Here is a 21,859-nt window from a genome sequence, read left to right as displayed (position 1 = left end):
CTATATTTTGGAAAAATTAGTGAAAGGGAAAAACCAAATGTTTAGTGGCAGTCTTAAAACCACATAAAAATCAGATTCAACCCACATTCAGCAGTTTTTAAGAGCAACTCAGAGCACTGGCTTTTCTCTCTGGCCTCATCAGAGAATAAAGCATGCAAATTTAATTAGCAAGAAAAGACTGCACAAAACCAACAAGTAACTCAACAAAACAATTGAAAGCTTTTATTGTGATACCTCAAGTAGATACAATATAGTGAAACAACAAATGATGTACAGTATTGCTAGGACAAAACAGCAACACAGCCATGTCACCTGTAAAAGAAAGCATTGTAAAGAGTTTAAGAAACAATGAGGCACAACTCAACTGCCATTTACGACTCATGCTTTAGGCCTCAAACCATTTGTAACAGTCCTTTTACAAGAAACCTCTGAAGCATCTGTTCCTTTTGCAGGAAGTGTTTATACTGCTGGTTGGCTTAACATGAGTCTCAGTGAAGCACAAGAGTGTCCAAAAAGTTTAACAATAATTTGACAGCTTCTTCCACTCATCGCCATTATCAAAGTATGGAGATGTTAGAAATTTGGTCTGTGAGACTGTAGGTCACTACTGTTGCAATCTGACTGCTGAGATGAGCGTGCAGAAAAAGCTCCACAAGCATTACTCAGAGGGAAGCGTAAGTCCACCAAAAATGGTACACAGCATTCATGAACTCTTGCACTAATCTGATACACCAATAAGAACTATGGATGACCATTTGGTTATGGGCGCAGTGATGACGATTTGTCAGAACTTCCGAGGCCAGATTTTAATTCAAAGAAATTTCATAAACTGTATTCCCCCTGCTCTCCCATGGACTGCAAAAGACTGCAAGCACGCAAGGCATACCACTCAGACTGGCTATTATACTAGGCCTTGCTAGTGGGAAATTAAGATTGAATTATAACAAACTTCATTAATACATTTTGTCATTGTATAGCTTACAATAAACAAGGGAAATTCATATTCTGGCCCTTTTTACTGGCAGATAAAACAGAGATTACTAGACTGCTAAAAGCATACAGCAAGAGTGGTTAGGTTGATGTGTCAGCAATCCCTCACCAAATTCTGCAGCTTATTTCACAGCAAGTTTGCAACTTAATAGAATTTTTATAGATGGCAGCATTGCCTTTTATTAATCAAAGGTACTTAGAGTGACCAGCCAAAGAATAACTCTAGTGTTTGGAGGCAGTCTCAGTCCTGGAACACCATTGTGACAGCCATTATTTCGGACCTAGACAGAGAATGTGTGGTCAGATTACTAAAGTCACATCAAATTATGATTAATTACTTTAGGACAGGCATGGCTTTAGAGGTTCAGAGGAAAAAAAAAACCCTTTCAATACATGTACATTTTTGCTAGCAAATTCCTATGCATCCCAATGAACATTTCTTCTAAGCCAGCTCATAGTCAGTTCATTTGGTCCAAGAAAGAGCCAGCAAGAAACAAAGGTTCACAAAAGCTTTTTGTTACAGTTTATAAAAAACAAAATACAAAATAAATGTTAAGACCAACAATAAAAATAACCAGTACAAGTAACAAAAGTGCTCAAGTTGGAGGGGAAGTAAACTTGCCCAGAGCAAACACATACAAACTTTAAATATAATCTTTAATATATTACAAAAATTGGTTAGAGGGGAAAATGCTTTAGTAAAATTTTTTTTCAAGTAAGTTTATTTTTCTTTCAAATGACTGCTGGAGGGTTCAGTGACCAGACTGACCTCTTCACATCAGCCAGCAGCCATTGCTATCTGGATTCTACTTTCACCAAAACCAATAACAAGAACTCTCTACATCTTTACAAGGGGAGAAAATAATCATTGATGCTGCCAAGCGACACAGGAAGAAAATTCACATATTCCCTCAACAGAATGAGCCTCAAGAATTATTACATGGCAGCATGAAATAGCAATTCTGTACTAGTTCTACTCTTTACTCCTTCTAATCATCCACTCTTAAAAGACCAAAAAGAATATTGCTTTGTTTGGTTCTCCTAAAAGCCATAGACATCACATATAGATCATTAACTCTTTATGCCAGTAGTCTGAAGCTCTATGTGCTAAGCACTTGATGAAGTCCCAACCTTTGGCATCAAAGTTAATTAAGGTTTTGGTGAAAATGTCCAGTTTGAAATATAAATAATGCACTGAAGAAAGAGGTTGAATTTCTAAGTAAGAATCAGACTGTTACAGACAGCATTAACTTACTAACAAGAGACAGCCAAACCCCCAATTTTAGAGAGAAAAATCTTTAATACTTTACGTATTTTCTTTAATTTCAACTCTCTACTGAAAAGCAGCCATTACTTTTGTCTTCAGTCCAGTGTACTGCTTCAACAAGTCTGTAGCCAGGAAATAAGAAAAGCCCAAAGATACACAAACATCATACAAGCCTGTTCACAAGTATCAACACTGCAACTGGACTTTGAAGCCAACACAAACTTTTCGCTGATAGAAGTTTTAGTGCCTTCTTTGTTCGCAACATACACTACAATGGAGGAAAACAAAATCCCAAGAATTCCAGGTCAAAAAGATCAAGAGACAGGCAACACCAAAGCCTATCTTGCATCAATGACATTGTTAAAAAGGAGACTTTGAAGCCTGATGATGTGAACATGAAGTAGTAACGTGTAAGCTACAAAATCCAGATTGAACATGACTGTACCACCTCAGGTCTCTGGACTGAAACCCAACAGCTTTAACTACTTCTCTAATTCTTACATTTTTAGTTCATAGGTATAGATCACTACAACATCTTGAATGCAGGTTAGCCAGCCTGCATCACAGAGAATGCGTACACATGGGCGAACTCTCTTCTCTTCCTCGCCACAAAGAGACCAGAAAGCTGGTTTTAAAGACTTGTATTGCCCCTACCCATTGGCATAATTTTTCATGTATGACAAAATTTCTAAAGTGCAGCAGAGTTCAGAAAGCCTGTCAGAGATTCCCAAAAACGTAACAGCAGCAACAGCACCGACGACTAATTTTGCAGGTGCCATATTAGAATTGTTATTGAGAGAAAATGATTTTGTATTGCAAGGCTTCCATATTGTTCAGTTATAGTACTTATGTAGTGTTAAAGGGTTTTTTCCAAACATTTTGTCCTCAAGCATTAAAAGGATTAAAATACAAAAAGTCTTCAGAGACTGTTTAATTTGAAAATAAAGTTAGCAAATTTATGTAGAGCATTTCTTTCATAGTTGCTCAGAATTTGCATGCACATGATACCGACAGCTAATATTGTGTATACACTTTCCAGAAGTTTCTCTCATTAACTCATTCCATTTAAGAAACAGTGTGAGAAAAGAGAAGGTGAGTTTCATATAAATTTTTATTATAAAAAGGTACTTAGGGATGATTTAGCCAGCAAACCAAGAAACCCTTTCCCCACCCCCAAGTTTTAAAAACTGTCTTGTTATTTTATGAGAAACTGAGTCAAACTTCCCTTCCCTCTTATTACCCCTTCTTTTCCTACAGGTACTATATTAATTTTCATGTCAAAGGCTCTGGCCATTTCTCACAAAAATAAATATTTTTGTTCAAATGTAGCAGAAGCAGAATACTTCAACAAGTTTCCTTGATATCAACCTCTTTGTCCAGTGCATTAGGACTACACAATTACATGGAACCAGCCATAAAACTTTACTGATGCACAAGTCCCTGTTACTGGCAAAGGTACAGTACCAAAACTTTTTTTAATACACCAATTTTTTTTTTTCCAAAATAGAAGATGCATATATTTTTCTGCTTTTTTAATCTTGCAAGCTATAGTTTTATAAATTTCTTATCCAGCAAACTCCTTAGGGAATATGTTGGTCTTAAATGAACATATTCTATAGCATTATTGATTTAAAATCCTTCTAAGGTATTTCATTAAGATACCAAACCTCTAGCATAACCTTTCCTAACAACTTGAGACCTGCTAATTTCAGTCAGTGCAATTGAAATATTTTTTAAAGTGAGCACTGTACCTTTAACCAATTCACCTACAAGATGTACATAGGTTGTGGTACACTCAAATTTAAAAAAGAAATTAATAACTACAATACTGCATCCTCTTCACTGCCAAACACATCAGAAATTGCTACATATAAAAAAGCACCCCATCCCATACATTCTTTCGGACTGCTCAGATATAGAACTTCTACAGGACTGGAGTGTAGGTGTTTAGGCAAGAAGCATGCACAGCAGAAGGTAGCATTAAAGGCATAGGTCAGAGATAGAGGCTAACCAGTAAAATCCGTTTTCAATTAGTGAACTGTTTCTCTAGTTTGAGAGAGTTTAGAAAAAGGTCATCCAAAATGTTCCAAAACAACTGTTCACACAATAATACACATACAAAAAGAGGGAACTTACACAAGGAGAAAAGGCAAACATGGCCTGAAATAGCCACTTACACTACACTACTCATTTGTGAGGTTTCAGAGTTCAGTGATATTCTCAGGGCCACTCTAGCCAAGCTCCTCCTTTACTTTGCATTAGTCTTTGTAAAGCATGTTCCACAGAATATTGTCCAAACAGAAGGAAAAAAGGTTATGATTCACTCCCAGCCATTGTCTTTTATCATGTGGGCAAGTTCAATGATAAATTTTCCTTCTTTGTATTTCTGACTGCTCTCAAAAGCATGTTCCTGGAAAGAAGAAAAATCAAGGCACTGAATTAAGCTGGGGAAATTAAGTATCTTAAACATCAAACTTGCATTAAAAATACAAACCAGGAGACACTCCAGTCAACATCCCATATTGGTTACACCGAATCAAGGGCGGGAGGGAGGAAAGAGAGGATGAAGAGAGTTGAGATGGACATAGGAGTAAACTTCTCTCAAGTGGAATTTGCAGATCCACTGCACAACAGATCTTGCTTTAGAACTTCCCATGTTCTCTCACTGCTTCGGGAATTTTAATGCTTTTTTAAAGTGAAGGTTAGGAAATGGCATGTTATGTGTGTTCAGCTTCCTTATTCCCAGAAGCAATGAAAAGAGGGAATGGGAACCTTTTCAAAAGCTCTCCTCTACATTCATCATCAGAAGGAATGCATTAGGACAACTTCTTTAAGATCTGAAGCTGTACTGAATCAATGAAAATCCTACATGCGACACCCAGAATCTAACATTTTCAAACATCAAATTTGCAACACAGCTGCAAGTGTTACAGGTAACTGTGCAAGTGCACAGATAACTTTTCAAACACCACAATCAAGTTCACACTAGTTGTAAGCAGTGTGAACATCCTCAGTACCATTTATCGTAATTCATATTTTTGCTACGTGAATCAACTTTTGCAATCCAAGAAATTAAAGACCCACTTCGACAATTTCTTCCATCCGGCTTAGTGTATGCGATTGGTAATCTTGCAAAAAGATATTACAGAAGTATTAGACAGCTGTAATAGCACCTATAGCTCATGCTTGTTCTGCAGTCCAGAATAAAGTTGTTATCTACTACAGCATTCCAGCAGATGTAAGGAAGCAAAACTATATTACAGTCTGATATCTACAAAAGCACGAGCACTAACTCACCTAAACTATCAGTATAGGTGCTACTCAACGGCCTACTCAAATATCTGTGCTTCAACATATAAACATTTATCGAAGACTTAAGTATATTGCTTACGTATTTCCATCCAAGAGTGGTTTTACAGTTTTCACAATAGATATCTGCTACAGCATGTAAACCTGTCAGAAGAACTCTCTCCTCTGCTGGACCACAGCCCACATTTACCCTGGGGGAAAAAAAAAAAAAAGGAGAAATTACATTAACTGCAGGAGAGCATTTGTATTCTTACTTGTTACCCACCTCTTCTCCAGAGGACAAAAAATAGTTACAAAAAAAGTGCCTAACTTATTCAATGCTGTAAAAGTAACTTCCTCTGTTACACTGAGCTGAAGGACAGGAAGAAAAAAGGTGTTTGTTTTTTGTTTTTCAAGTGGCTAGTCTAAACAGCAAACTGTTGGTGATGCCCAATTACTCCCACCAACAGAGACAGGCTAAACAGTTAAAATTTCAGAGAACAGAACACTAAGCAGTAACTGGACACCTCTACGGTTTTGGGCTTTTCTTCAAAAACAATTTCAGACCTCTATAATGGAAGTCTATACCAGTAAATCAGCACCAACAGCTGAATTTAGAACCAACTCCAAAATAGCAGCAAGGAAAAAAGCCTCATAAATATTTCTTTGCTACAGATCAGCAGACTAAGCCATGATGAACAAACAGCAATATCAAAACAAAACATCCCATGTCGTACTGCATCAAGCTAGTTTTTTCATGAATAAGAGTCTATACAGAAAACATGAGGCAAGACTAAACCAAGTTTTTAGACGCTGTTATACAAGAGCAAAATTTTGCCATTTTTGCTGTTGTATTACCAGATTCTTACTACTACAATTATACTAGAAGTCCCAAGTCACCACTGAACGACTACATATAAAAAGAATTTCAAGGATCTGCAATCAAATCCTTTGCAGTTATAGTTCCATTATCCTGGTCTAAAATAGACTAAGACACTTAACTGCATTTCTTTTCCCAAAATATTGCAACACGATAAACTGCTGAAAAACAAAGACAAAAAATGCAATCCTGCGTATTAGAAAGTTAAAATACATCCATTAGCAAATTCAAAGAGCCTTATATCATGGGTAGGACATGCCTAAAATTGCAAATATTAGGCTTGATGAGATCACAGAGACCTTTCGCCTCTAGCACATTTGCAATATTCAAGGTCATTTAAGATGTACCAAGTTTACCGAAACATTAACCTGTAAATGTATCTAACTATCACACTGGAAAATTCTTCTTTAGACTATAGCAGAGTTGTCTAAAGCAAATTTACAGTCACACAATATATTTTGACTTCTGGAATATCTCAGAATGGCAACTCTTACTCAAAACAGGTATCATTACACACACAAAAGGAATTTCACATTAACACCCTCCCCTAAACTTTCAACTATTAACAGAATTACTTAAAATATAAGATAAACTAATATGTGCAAAGGGATACTTACAAATAACTATTGCTGGTGAGTAAAGCCAACGTTAAAAAGAACAGGGCAAAGTGCAGCTACATTAATTCCTATTGTTTTCCGCTTATGAAGATTACACTCTCTAGGTAGCGTGCATAACCGTAATAACATACTTACACAGAATTAAAGAGGTAGGCTCGTCCCTGGCTTCCCTGGAAGGACTGCATAAAAAAAATTGTACTTGTTAAAAAACACAAAAACCCCCACCACACAAAAAAAATAGTTCCAGAAGGGTGTGTTAGTAAGCATATAAACATAATACAGATATAAACTATTTCAGATGAATTACTTTATACCAATTCTTTATAGGAAAGCCTGGTCAGCAAAGTTTTCACCCACATTAGATTTTTAGCAATGATTTTAAGTTGTTAAATATCATTGTTCAAAATAAAGACATCCGTAATGCAAACAAAACATACTTTTTCCCTACCCCTCTGCAAGATATCAATTCTCATTTTACTAGACATCCTTTATGCTAATTAAAATAATCTGCTTTTAACTCAAAGGGAATTATTTCCATCTCCTCTGCCTTCTCCCACTGCACCCAAAAGATGATTTATTTCAATTTCTTTGCATCATTTGATGTAAGACCAGTGAAATTCTGGACCAAGCATAAAGCCAGCATACTGTATTCACGAAACGCATCTGATCAGTTTATAAGCTCGGCTTTATTTTAATAAAACAACTGTTATCATCAAATGCCCAAGCACAGCCATATGCTTTCAAATCTCTCACATTCCTGATACATTATGGACAAAAGATGCCTGTTAGACGTTCTTGGCTGGATCTAAATTAATGTTTTAGTTCAGAGCAGTAGCACAGTTTTGAAGTAAAACCCCTAATCAACCACACTTACTGGGGGTTGGCTTGGCTTGCAGAGCAGTTTCAGTGCCTGTGAACTACATCTTTGTTCCTTCTGTACCGAACTAAACCAGAAGCTCTTCTACTCTGCGCTCTACAAACGCTAATGAAGACATAAAGGCCTGAACCTGTGATCAGACAGCCTTGAGCTACAAACATTCTGGCAAAACTTGTGAGCAGACTAGATCCAGCCATAGGTAAAACATTCAAAATGTATGAAAGACACATCACTGCTTTCATCTGTTGATTTGTTCCTTCTGTATTGAATTCCTTGATAATTTAGACATAGCCATTACTTCCCATTCAAACAGGATCACATTGAAATGGAGTTTTTCTTTTTTCTCTCTTCCATACTGAATTCCATTAAAAAAAAAAATATCCCTAAGCTGTCTTAATTTCTTTTTTCCCAGAATTTCCCTTCCCTAACCTACTTTCAAGGAAAATTAACAATTTTATCCATGCTGAAGAGAAGATACAATTGTTTTAAGAATCCTTGCAGTTCTAGTATTGAAGATCAAAGAGCAACTTTTCTGAAACCTACATTAGATCAACACGGAAGGTTTTTGGAAGGAAAATCTCACCTTGAATATTTTTGAATGGTTTTAGTAACATTAGGCATGGAACCATAGGCAGAAGGACCTTTCTGCAATGGATTGTTCTTCTGACATGTATTTACTTATATAATTAGAAGTCACTTGACACCCAAATGGGTATTTTGCCAGTCTAATGATTAGCAACACAACACCAGTAACTGTTGTATCTTAGCTACTTAGAACAGTTTGCAAAAAAAGATGTAAAAGGCAAACATATATAAATGAACACTTTTTGATCAACATTAACCAGATTATATACTGCAACAAGGAATGTTAAAAGACATCCATGGCTCTAGACTACTGTAAGTAGCAATGGTGGCAGTGTAGTTACATACAGCCCTTAGCTACTCATAAATCTCACCTTAAGACGAGAAGTTCTACTTAAGTTTATAGCTTCAATATTTTAGTATTATTTTAGCAACCATTTAAAAGAATTATTAAATAGAGATTTTTATTGACGGAACATATTTCTTCATCTATAGTAAAGACAAAAGAAAAGGTACTCTCTCCATTAGCCAGAACTGCAAGTTTTATTTTTCACAAGGCAAGGAAAAAAAGATAGGCTATGCAGTACAGTGAAAGCTAAAACTTCAGGTAGGACTGACCCTGAAAGCAGAGACTCGGTTGAGCACAGAGTCTGAACAGCTCTGCCAGAAAGTAATCCTTACACCTACCTTTAAAACAAGCAAACAAAAAAACCTCCACCACTAGTTCAGTTCTCCTGAAATACTTAAACAAGCAACTGGCAGAATGGTACAGAACCTACAGTCTGTAGTTTCTATAGAATAAGCAGTGCTCTCTAAATTAGAGCCAGTGTCTCACAATCAATAATGAAGCACAGAACACTTACTGCAGATGAAAACAAAAACTATTCAGGTATGTACTCTCAAAAACTGCCCATTAACAAATGAGTAACTAGCCTGAGCGACCTACATGTGAATTTAGAGACAACTACAGTTCTGCAACCCCAAAATTCAAGAAAAAACAAAGGAAACACTTTAAAGGTCCTCTTATTCATTAAGAGGTAAACTTAAACTAGAATTTCCTTGTTCCAGGTACCCGAAATTAAGAAAAAGAACTTCCAAAGCCATGATCATCATTATTTTTGGTTAAGCTACTGTAAAAATTCTGAAATTAAAAAATGACAGCCATTTCTCCTTGCTTTATAAACTCTATGTTGTGAATTAGAATTCACAAATCCTTTTTCAAACTGCACCAAGAAATACTCTCTCCTATTAAATTAATCATGTGCTAGTTTCTCTATTTACATGTAATTGCACATGCCAATAGCATAGAAATTAATGTGGGAGTTTTTTTGTCTGGTCCTACACAATCACTTTTTAAACTACTTACATGCCATACTTTAAGTTCCCCAACTAGCTGGGAAAGAAAGACTCCAGAACAAATCAACAGTCAGGAGACCTTTTGAACTACATTATGCAATTACTTCTGCCAAGTTTATGTTTAGTCTTGACTTAATATCACCTAATAAAAGTTCTCCTTTGACCCTGCATTTCTCAAAATTAAGCAGAGGGCAGTAATAAGATGCCAGGAATAGCAGAAAAAGAAGCTCTTCCATGCTCTTGTTTCACAAGCTGAAAAAAAATTTCTAGCTAAATGAAATACAAACCGCAGTTTGGAAACTACTGCTTTAGTTGTTCTTTTTCCCTGATGTATTTTTAAAGATGACTTCTCTTTTCTTGCACCTTTTGCTTTGTTGCCCTAAATATGCTGTACTCTCCTAGGTTTTTTTTCCCCTCAGAAATGGCCATCTTCATTACCTTCTAATTTTGGGGATCATCAGGGTAGAGTGGAAGGAGAAGCAACACAAAACAGAACCTTTTCCTGGGACAGTGGTTTTAGAAAGAAAATCTGTTCACAAACATCCCACTGTGAAAAGCTCCTCCATTCCCACCGTCTTTAGCTTCCTGTTAGCAGAGTTTGGCTGATTGATACCATCTTTCTTACCTACCTACATGTTTAGAGGCTAAATATTTTATTTACATGACATAGAACAATTGTTTCTTTGCCCAGCTGCGAAGAGTGAATTCCTCCATGTTTACATCACTCACAGATAACTTGACAGCAACCTGTAGCAACTTGTGTTATGGCATTCCGGAATACAGAACTTGGGTCTAGGCAACTCAGACTTTCCTTTAAAATCAGTGTCCAACCACAACATCAATGTGTCATTGAGCATTTAATGGTCTGCAATCCATCCATGTGGAACTCTTATACACTGACTGAAATAAAAGCAGTGTAAAGATATCAATTTTTAAATTCCCATGCCTTTTAATTTTTCTCATGAATTTCTTGACTTGTCAGAGCTTGGCAGTCATAGTTTCTTATTCACATGAATAGCTGAGATTTTTTTTTTCCCCAAAAACTGTATTCAAACAACTCGAAAAGGTATACATCTGTCACATATGCATTCTCTTGACCACAGAATATTGATAAGGTATAATAAAGACTTATTATCAGAGCTCTACTTCCTGATGCATCCTATTACTAGAAAGAGGACAAGTCATTTTGGCACTTGAACTGCTTGCTAAGCTTGTTAACTTGGCTATGAGTATTTTGCATAACCAGAAAAAAATTAATACTGAACAAACATTTGTTTTTACCAGCACTAAGCTTCTCACACTCTGCACTGTATGATTCAGTTATACTGATATGAATTTTAAGAGATTAACAGGTTAAATGCCTTGTGTGTCAACTCCTCAAAGGAAATGAAAGAGAATATTTTAAATGGTAGTGTCAAGGACTAACAGGCATAACTGTTCAAACCAGTCTCCAAACAAACTTCTCTTTCACAAAATAAACATCATCTATGCAAACGCAAACTTTTACTTTGCAAGATTTGTTCAGCACTTCCAACATTGCTAGCACTATACATAAATCATAACTAAAACAGAATGTTCTATTAAAACTGAGTCTTAAATATGTGTCTTACCCAGTAGAGAGGAATTAGAAGATAGTGGCAAATGTGACCAACTGTCATCAATAATGACTCACATCAACCAGGATTTTTACTTAGAAGCTGGGCAATTTATCAGTTCAACTAATATTCGCAGTTAAAACAAACTTGCTTTAAGTCTGCTTTTCATGGTCCTCAATTAATAATCTTGCATTGATTTATGAGTTAACTTTTTACCTAGAAAATCCACATCTTTGACTAGCTGTCCACTGCTACAGGAAGATCTACAAGATCCATAACTTTCTTGTTTCAGCACAGTTGAAAGCATCTAAAATGTCCGATAGCGTAAGCAAAACTGTTCAACTGTGCTTAGGAACTATACTAAGGTCAGCTGCAAGAAGTTTGGTGTTACGATCTTTTCAAGTCATCTGACAGACCTCTATCATCAATACATTTTGTAGTAAAGAAACTTTATAAATGTTTCACTTACACACTAGTACATACCTGCAGAATTAGATATGATCTATGCTTCTAAGTTAAACTCATCATTATCTCCAACACCAGGATTAGCTGTTTTATCCAGGAGAAAAGGAAGTATCAGTTAAGCAGAACATGTATTTACTGCCCTAAGGCATACCTAAGGGCATGGGTGGGGGAAGGGAAGCTACCAAAAAGCTTATGTAATTAATTATTCCCCACAGATGGGATTAGGTTGCATGGCTAGAAATCATGCTCCACAGAAAACATCCAGAGAAACTGCCATCTTAGCATGTATTACAGGTATAGCAGGCATTATTATAAGCAAGTCAGAATTGCATTAACAGTATCTTCCTTAAGCACAGCTTGCAAGCTACTCGTAACATGGAAAAATAATTTTAAAGAATGGAAATGAAAGAAGCCCATAGGGTTTTTTTGGTTTCATTTTCTTGAGTTTCTTTTCATTTGCTAGAGTTCACTTTACAAGCTAAGATAGATCAACCTGAATTAGTATTCTGAACAAATACGCAATTCAAAGAAATATTACTGAGTGATTCAGAAGACAATATTCTTAGGGGCAGTATTCTTAAGGTAAACCAGAAACACATACAAGTGCTCCGATGTCTGAAATTATCTTCTCAGTAAGATGCATCAGAGACTGTAAGGACATCCTGTCACTTCAAGATTTGCAAAATAAATTCAGAAAATTGAATTCAACATAAGCTACAGACAAAAAAATTTATCAGGGAGAAAAAAATCTGTTCCAGTTGATATTTCTCTTGGATCCAACTCCTTGATACTGCAGATAACGACAGATAATGCTGCTCAGCTGCTTACTAGGCAAGTTCTAGATGACTCCATGATGAGTATTAAAAAAATTTTTTTGAAAGTATATTTTCATTCAATTATTTACTGATTTTAATAAAGCAAGTTATAAAGTTCAGTATGTAGAGAATAACCTTAAAAAGATTCTACCCCAAAAACTGCATGCCTGCAGATTTGGCAAATGATATTTCCTGAAGTAAAGACTTTGTCAGGCAGAACAAGTTATCTTGAGTTATACAGCATCTTGAATGTATTTCAGAAATAATTATGTCAAAACACCCGTAGAGTAGAACACTTCCCTTGCACACTTTCCAGCTCCTTTAAGCCTTCAAATCTATTCTTGGATGTTTTCCAAAGTTTGCTTCTCTTCCAAAAACTAGATTCTTCCCCCAAGAGAAAAAAAAAAAAAAAACAGAACCCAAATAACTAGAAGCCTCTTCGAGAAAAAAATTATCACCAGAATATTTATGAAATTAGGCCCATTCCCAGCTTTTTCAGCAGGGAACAAAAATGGCCTTCAAATATACAACAGGCCCAACTATCTTTCCAAGTACTCCTTATATCATAAGCAAAGGGGGATTACCAAATTCAATCAGGCTAAGAACAGCACATTTACTTAAAGACAATAAACCCTTAAAAAAATTCCTCTTGAACTCATCGGTTAAACAGAGGAGGACAAAAACACAGATTGCTAAGCAAGGCTAAAAATGTTTTGGCATCTATTTAAGCTGAAGACTTTTCATTCTCATCAATAATATAACAGCAGACATACTGAATGTCTTGGAGAACTAAACTTAACCACCAAGATTGTTCTTTTACCCGTAAGGTGCAAGGATTTCCCAGTGAAGTCAATGACAGTTACATATATATACCTTTACGCAGAACTTGTTCTTGAAAATACTGACACATCTAGTCTTGTCTGTGACTTCATCTGACTTTTTTCCCCTCTGGTCAGATATGCTTTGCAATGAATGAGACAGAAGAAAGTGACAGTATTTATACAGGCATCTATACAAAGTAATCCAAATTTTCTTCCATCCCCAGCATTAAGGCACATTGTAAGAAGATTCAAGTGTCTTTCAAGCAGGTCAACCTTGAGTAACAAAGCATTATCTTTTGCAATATATCCACTAGGTTCCAAGATTTCTATTACGTATTTACATTTCTTTGTAATTTGTTGGACCATGCCTGAATTTCTAAACAACTACTGGAACTTAATGGGTACAAGCCATTCTCAAGTGCTTTGGAACTTATGCTCTTCGAGTAACATTTGCCTCCTATAAAATTAACTACTGCTAATAATCACTGCATATTCTCTACCATTTACAAACAGATCAGAAGAAAGATCCTTCAGTTAAGCTTTTCACAAAACTTATTTCAGAATCGCTTTAAGAGCGGCATACACATAACATTTTGTACAGGCCACACAAGTGGCAACCTCCCCTGGACTTCAAAGAGTCTTGCAGAAGTTTTCCCTCAAAACTTAATTATGGCAATTTTTAAAATTGTTGGGATTTTTTAAATTATTATTATTAACATATACTGTTTGGTCGCTTTTTATGTGCTATTTGAACATTTTAAATGCAACAAGTACCTCCTATGGCATCAATTTTTTGCCTTGCTCTTTATTAAGGTCTGTGGTTGCTTGCTGATAGAGGTTACTTCTCTTCTGTGCCTGTACTCATAGTAGGATATGATTCTAAAAGTATCCATTTGCTTCTTTAAAGAAATAAAAAAGCTGCAGGTTCTTCCTCTGTCCTCTGAATGTCCCCCAATGTAGTGAAGACTGGTATACTCCTAATAGTATTTTTTTTTTTTCAGATGTTTAACATTCACTTTGAAGTCTTCGCCAAAGAAACGGAAAATCCAGCACTTGCAGACTTGTTAACAATGCAAATCAGTAGTGTCTAAGACATACCTAACACCACTTCAAAATTACACTTATTTCAATTAAGTCATCTACAGTTTGTTAGTTCTCTTATGTATCCTTCAAACGAGCGTTTTCCCCAAGATGACTGGAGTTATAAATTATGGCAACTGTTCATACATGTGTGCATGTGTTCAGCTGTACAGACTAATGTTAGTCAACATCTCTACTGCTGATGACCTCCTAGTTTGGGACTCCTATTCTCAACAGCCTTCTTCCCATTCCTCCCCTTTCCCCAAGTTCCTCCCTAGACACAGAAAACACAAGGTTATAGAGTAAAACTATCTAGAAATGTATGCTCTAATCGCTAACATCCAAGTTTATTTCAACACTAGGCAACACACTGAGTCCTTTCATAGTTGCAGAGAAAACTGAAACTACAGATAACAATGAATTCACTTGTGCAGGTAGCACATTTTTTATACTGCCTTATTAGTCTGCATTCTTACTTCTAAGCCTTTGCCAAGACTCTTGGTTGCCATTTTATCACCAGCAAGGGCACAAGAAAAAAAACCCCAGCTTCATGATTAATTCTAAGGCAAGAAAGAGATCCTGCTGCTCAAACAGAACAGAAAAAAAATGAAGAGGTGATTCGTGTACACTGCCATCCCTGTCAGACAATTGGCATCAACAGTTCTCAAAAGCAGAACTGCAAATCTGTATTGAAGTCTGGTATTCTGAGGACCAGAATCAAAGGGATGATTGACAGAAACATGCAGCACACTCTGCTTTTCCATGACAGACCAAAATTTAAGAGAAACACCACTCATTTCATAGCATAGCTTATCTTTTCATCTTGAAGTTGGAAACATTAGTGTCAGGTATAACAAATGCTTATACCTCAAAGCACATTAGAAAGCTACTAGTTGTAGCTGCTTTAGATTAAGAGTATTGTATTCTGGCTTTTTTCCCTGACCACACAGAAGAAAGCCACAATCACCATGCACCCAGGAAATGCAGGGTGGGGGGGATGACAACACCCCCCAAATGAAGCAGTTACAGCTAGGTATCAAATACTGTTTGCCTTTATCTGCTGAAGAGTATTTGTGGCACTAGGGTTCTGGAGAGAGATTGTATGGTAAGCATTTGGAAAAAAGCGAGACAATCTGTAACCAAAAATTGTATTTAATAAGCGTTACACAGAGCTTTAGCTTTTAACTAGGCCCTCAAAGTAAGGCGGGGTGGGGGGGCGGAATCAGGTTGAGCAGTTCAATTCTCTGCTCCATCAATAAATCCAAAACAGCACAGGAACTGCACTGTTCTTCATTAACTTTAGATTGTACAGAACCAACTCGCTACACTTCAGGTTATTTTAAGTATTTTTGCTGCAGCTGGGTAGTTATAGTAACTAGGATTCTAGCTATTGTTAGTATAAATAAAAAAACACCTCTTATTAACCTAAGTTCATTGCACATGATGTGCATCAATGAAAGCACTTTAAGAGAACTTCAGAAAAAAGATTCATATAAAAAACCAGTTCTGAGGTACACTCATCTGTTAGTCCTTTTACAGTTCTAAGTTATGTCTACACATGGTGTCTAGGATATTTCTTCAGTTTTTATTTTCCACGTTAACCTGTGTTTTCATTTAAAACAAATCAAATCTTATTTCCTCCCACCACTCCCCCTGTCACCCCCCAGGACAGCACTACTTATTTTTAATGATCCAAGTGTATCTACTATTGCTTTGCAGTTGTTTCCATCAGAAGAACTTCTCCAATGTTGGAATATATACAAGTTAACCTTAAAGGAGGGTGGGTTTTTTAAAGCTATGTTCCAAATACAAGTACAATAGATGAGAAATGGTTTTTATTTTCTAAACATACAAAAAAGATACACCTCACATTTAAATGTATTTCTCATTATCACATAGATTTAAACAATAAAATATGGTCAAGAAATCTTAAGTTAACAGAATATGGATCAGCTGTCAAGTAAGCATATGGTCAACCTGCAAGTACAGAAACTTTTGTAAGATGTCTTCACTGAAAATTACGGAAGCCAGAAATAAAGCAGAATCCATATCTAACACCCTTTCCAACACCATTAGAAACAACTTAGAACTAAGTATTTGTATTTACTAGATAGATTTTTTTAAAAGAGTTCTCCATATTCTTTGAATTGAAAATTTGATTTTTTCATGTTTGAAATTATTTATGAAGCTGTAATATGAACACGTGATTTACTTAAGAACATATTCAAAATATTCTGCTGACCAAAACTCCCAAGACCTTGGAGAACAACTGGGTCATGTGGTAACTGTGGTAGTTTAGTCAACATCCAAAAATCTAAGTCCACTAAAAGAAGAGCTTCCTATTAAGTACGTGTGCTTGGATTGCATTTTCCTCGATGAATTTATACATCTCAAGAGACACATCTAGCAAAGTTTCATTCTTCCTGTAGGCATCTACAACCTGAAGTTCAGGAAAGATTAACCCCTCCCACTAGTTTTTGGCCCAGAACATGTAGTGAATAACAAAGCCATGATTGCTTATAATTTAGCATCCAGTGTTGCCAAAAAGACCCCTTACACTCAAATTCTGAAATCAACATGGAAATAAATGAAATTCAAATGCATTCACATTACTATTTGAATATTTCTCTTGTTTTTGCTGACCTTAAAATGAAATAAGATCAATCACTGTAAAGAAAGCGAGGAACTTTTTTCAGCTTAATACAAGTAAGACAAGTCCTGCCTCTTCATTTCTTCGCATCATTTTATATAAGTAGCTAGCTCACTGTTTCACATTTGGTGTGTCACATTTGCAGTTCCACGCCTCAATACATGTACCAAGTTGAGGGAAAGAATTGTTTAGGGGAAGAGACTAAACACAGAGCAGAAGTAAGCAAGCAATAAGCAACACTGCCAAGAACTGTCACCAATTTTACTGTTTGACCCAAAAAGTTGTCTTGAGATCTAAACAAAGATCAAAAAGATTAGTAACAGAAGAAAAACTGTATGGGGAAAACCCATTCTCTCCTGATAACCCTCTAAGGGTTAAGCAAGCAGGTATACTTTCTCCTCACCCAAAGAAAACCTCAATCCGGAAGCAGCAGCGTTCTCAACCTCCTCCATCTCTTCAGCACTCAGGAGCAGCATCACCTTAGTGCTGCTGAACACACAAACGGGCAGGAGCAACAGATACTTATGAAGGGTTTGCCACTAAAAATTTTATTTGACAAAACAGTTATATAGAAAGCAGTTTGTATTAAGAGGTTTGAAAAGCAACTGAAGTGTTTTCTCCAGGACACCATTAAGAGCAAATTCATTCAGGAGCTTATTTGAAGCAAAGAATGAACCAGTCAAGTATTTATCCCAAACTTCAAGTTTTCCTACATATTTCATACATCACAAATCTTGGTTTCTTCCAGCAACAGGTAAGAAGGACAGGCCTAGCCTGTTTCAAGCATCCGCACATCCTCTAAGCTTAAGTTTAGACAGTCCAACTATTTTGCACATCTCTGGCTAATCATATTCCTTAGGAACTGATATACAGCAGAAGTAAATGTTTTTACAGATTCCATAATAGAAGTGGAACATTCTGGAAACAGCCAGTTTTGTGACCTTCAGTCGAACAGAGTCAAAAATAATCTTTATGTGGAATAACCATAACCAGAATCATTTCCCTACCCAGAGATCCATGTTTTCTTCTGACAGTTTTCCTTAGCAGACTTTTCAGATATGACAGCTCACAAACAGTACCTACCTGACAGTAGACAGAGGTTGTTAACATGGGGAATATATTAGATCAGCCTTTATGCCACATTCAAAAGTTTCCAGAATATATCCAGTCCTCAGTACACAACATGTATGACCCAAGAGTGAACCCAGGGAAGATACTTTGAAGTATGCATCAATTTGCATCCCTTATCTACTGGGAGCAGTGATACAGTGACAACCATTTTGGTTAAGAAATAATTCGTGAGGTCTCTAAACAAACCACTTGCCTTGGAGATCAATTCATCGTGATTGGCTAGATGGGCTCTGCAGTGGATACAGCTGTAGGTTCGATGACAGTTTGGCAGGTAAGCCTGGAACGTTTTTGATTTTGTCATTTTTACCATCTCTGCTGGTGGCTCCTCACTCAGCTCAGGGCTGGCACTTGAAGAATTACAACTTTGCTGAACTCGCTGACAAAAGAAACACTGGAATATGCAAGCAAAAGCCGTTGTTGTTCTGGAGTGTGTGTGGCACTTTCCACACAAGTGACAGAAGAGAAACAGTCACAACCTGTAGGTGAAGAGAGCAGAACAATTAGCAGCTTACAACAAGGCCAGAATAAACTTGTTATTCAACAATTCTAGACACAAAGCAAAGTGTTATTTAGAGCAAATGCCTGGCTCTACTACAGGCCCCTTTTTTCTATGAAGCTGCGCAATTCAAGTTCCATTCAACATAGCAACAAGCAGTTCTGTTCCACTAGTGGCTTCTACTCCATCATACTTCTAATGAAGGAGGAGATTCAAACAGTTCTCCACAAAACACAAGCACTTTCTACAATATACCAGGTATACTCTTTAAGACATCCATGCAGAAAATTACAGCAAAATGGCAGGTGATTAGAGAAAGTGAATTGTCTTTGAAGTTCCAGTGGTCAGTTCCAATATAGCAAGTGACAAGGCATCTTGAAAAACACTTGCCATGTCCAACAATAAACATACAATAGATATTTGCACTTCAGCTTTTAGCCATATATGATACAGCAAGATTTTTGCTAAGTCAAACATCAAGTAAGATGCTGCCTCCCTATTCAGGGATCCATGTCTCCTCTTTCAAGCTCAGCAGAATTATGCCTTTAGGCAACGATCTTTTTGACTAGTGTCCTGATCAAAGCTAATTAGATACTTTCTCACTCTACCAGAATAATCTTAATGGATGCTACCAAAATCAGTCAGATAATAAAAGCTAAATTCTACACAGAGAATACCCAATTGCATTCTTAATCCTCAGAGTGCCTTTAAGAGACATTACATGCACAGAGAAGGCCAGATCTTCCTGCTATGCTGGAAAGCAAGCCTTTTTTAGAGTTTCTCTGAAAATTACAGATTCTAAATATTCATAATAACATCTACTGATCTGTCAAAGGCCATCAGTTACCACGCTATATGCGTCAAGCTAATGAGCAATCCAAACATGAACACTGCACAGTCACTTATGTCATCAGCTATCAGATGACTGACAGAGTAGGTCAATAGCACAAACACAGAAATGAGAGCCAATATAAAGAATTCACAGTATCTTCATCCAGCTATTAAAACGAGCATGCAAAACACTTATCACAGTTGTAAACTGTGTGCAGGGCAGCAGTTAACCACTTGTCTAGCAGTAGGATACTAGTAATACAAATAGAGCAGATAATGAAAGCCACATAAATTCAAGGTTATTTATAGGAAGCAGTCACTGTGCTTCAAAAGAAGTCTTGAGAAAGTAATCTGTACAGCAGGCTTAGTACAAGAGACAACCACAGCAAGACTTAAAGGGTTTTGGTTTGGTTTTTTTTTTTTTTTCATCTTAAGCTTATGATAGCAGAAGGAGAAAAGACTCAAGAACTACCGAAGGACTTGCTACAAGAAAATTTCTCACACAAAGAATTGCAAAGGCAGAGATAAGCCACAACCAAGACATGTAGCAGAACACATGCAATCCAAAAAAAGCAACAATGGGAACAAGTTGCTATCCAAAGCACGTATCTACACATCAGAATGATTTGACTTTTGTTAGTCACAGAAGACAGATTTGATAAGTGATACATTAGTATGTTTGAAATATTAACCCAGTTAGCATGAAGAGCATAACTTAATTATTAATACAGTCATTTAAACAAATATTATATACCTATTGTCCCAAGATAATTTAATTGTAACTGCAAAGGGAAGAATGATTACAGTGTTTGGAGAAAACAGCTTGCTTTTATAGAACAGCTAGATATTAAGCCACATTTATTAGAGGTAACAGATCATAGGAGAAAGATGACACAAGAAATACAATCCTGGAAGTTAAACACAAGGTTCCCTTTAAATTCTGTGCTTGAACTCTTAATGTTAGAGAGATATAGATCCTAGTTAGGTTCACAGAAATGGAAAAAAAACCCGAGGGTTTCAGAATGAAAGGCACCACAAACAAAGATGTTTTGACTATGGATTAGACCCTTTCAATCAGTAATTGAAACATGAGTTCAATGCTTGCAGAAGTTCAGCAAGTTGAACATAAGAGGAAAGTATGTTTCTTCAAGGCATTCTAAAGGCAATCTGGACACTCTCAGACTTAATATACCGAGTCCTTCAACTACAGAAATTCCAAAGCTCTTCTGACAAAACTGCATTTGATATTACTCTCTTCAAAAAGAAGGCAATCCTAAGTGTTTGATATACACCATAAGAAACACAGAACCTGTTGCTTTGTGATGTTAAAGGCAAAATTCAAAACATGAACCATTTCGTAGTTGCTCTAGTATTGGTGAATAAATCCAGTCTCACTTCATTGATAGTTATGAGCAGTAGCAGGTTCCACAGCTGCTGTTCAGTATTCTGTGGAAAGCAGTGTAAAGACCCGAGGCACCTATTTCATTCTTACTCTTAGACAACAGCACAGTTTGTGCTTTGGTCATGCACATGACAGCCAGATTTCCTGAAGATCTAAGCAATTTCAAAGAAATTGCAAAGTTAAGTGCAAAAGCAAGCATCCAGGCTGCTGCCTATCCATTTCTAAGTGGCTGCCCAGGCCCTGTTTCGGGTGACTTGTATTTGTACCTACCAGTCTAGAACCAATAGGAACCTCTGCAAGCACTAACCGTATCCGCCACTGACTCGTACAGCCGGCGGCAGGAACCTGAACGGACAAATCTCTTCGCCTTCCTCGCAAGGGCTGTCACACCGTGCCGCACGCAAGGGGCTTGTCCCCGGCACAGTCACCAAGCAGCCCGCCCCGAGGGACGCCCCGAGGAGGACGCGCATCCCGGCGCGCTCCCAGGGACGCCCCGAAAGCCCAAGGCCGGGGTTAGGGCGAGGAATAATTAGCAGCCCCGTCCCGCCGCCCGCACGCGTGACGTCACCGGGGAGGGGCGCCGGGCGGCCAATGGGTCGGGGGGGGCGGCCCCACCCCGCGCGGCTCCCGGATGTGTAAACAAACACCCCGACGAGCGTGGCGGGGGGGGCGGCCCCGCGCCTCCCGGCCCCGCACGGGCGGAGCGGGCGGGGGCG

At 37.2% G+C, this 21,859-nt stretch overlaps 1 protein-coding gene across 1 annotated transcript; it reads right to left on the bottom strand.

Annotated features, from left to right (window-relative positions):
- Positions 1–196: 196 nt before the first annotated feature.
- YPEL1 (yippee like 1) lies at positions 197–18,883 on the bottom strand. The gene is made up of 4 exons (XM_050906410.1): positions 18,608–18,883; positions 7,178–7,221; positions 5,649–5,757; positions 197–4,667 (listed from the first exon to the last, which is right to left on the bottom strand). Exons 1-4 carry the CDS (start codon positions 18,722–18,724, stop codon positions 4,578–4,580), a joined length of 360 nt encoding a protein of 119 aa, XP_050762367.1. The 5' UTR covers positions 18,725–18,883; the 3' UTR covers positions 197–4,577.
- Between the last annotated feature and the right edge of the window lie 2,976 nt (positions 18,884–21,859).

Source organism: Gymnogyps californianus, chromosome 16 (genome assembly GCF_018139145.2).
Source record: "Gymnogyps californianus isolate 813 chromosome 16, ASM1813914v2, whole genome shotgun sequence".
NCBI lineage: Eukaryota > Metazoa > Chordata > Aves > Accipitriformes > Cathartidae > Gymnogyps > Gymnogyps californianus.
The sequence above is the reverse complement of the archived record's forward strand: the minus strand, read 5'-3'. Positions and strand labels throughout refer to the sequence as shown.

What these genes read in the sequence shown, in the direction of transcription:
- YPEL1 (XM_050906410.1), bottom strand. Translation starts at nt 18,724, where the DNA reads ATGGTAAAAATGACAAAATCAAAAACGTTCCAGGCTTACCTGCCAAAC. An exon ending in GCCTACCTCTTTAATTCTGT is followed by an intron (nt 5,758 to 7,177) that starts GTAAGTATGTTA and finishes TTTTTCCCCCAG; the next exon opens with GGTAAATGTGGGCTGTGGTC. An exon ending in CCACTCTTGGATGGAAATAC is followed by an intron (nt 4,668 to 5,648) that starts GTAAGCAATATA and finishes TCTTCTTTCCAG; the next exon opens with GAACATGCTTTTGAGAGCAG.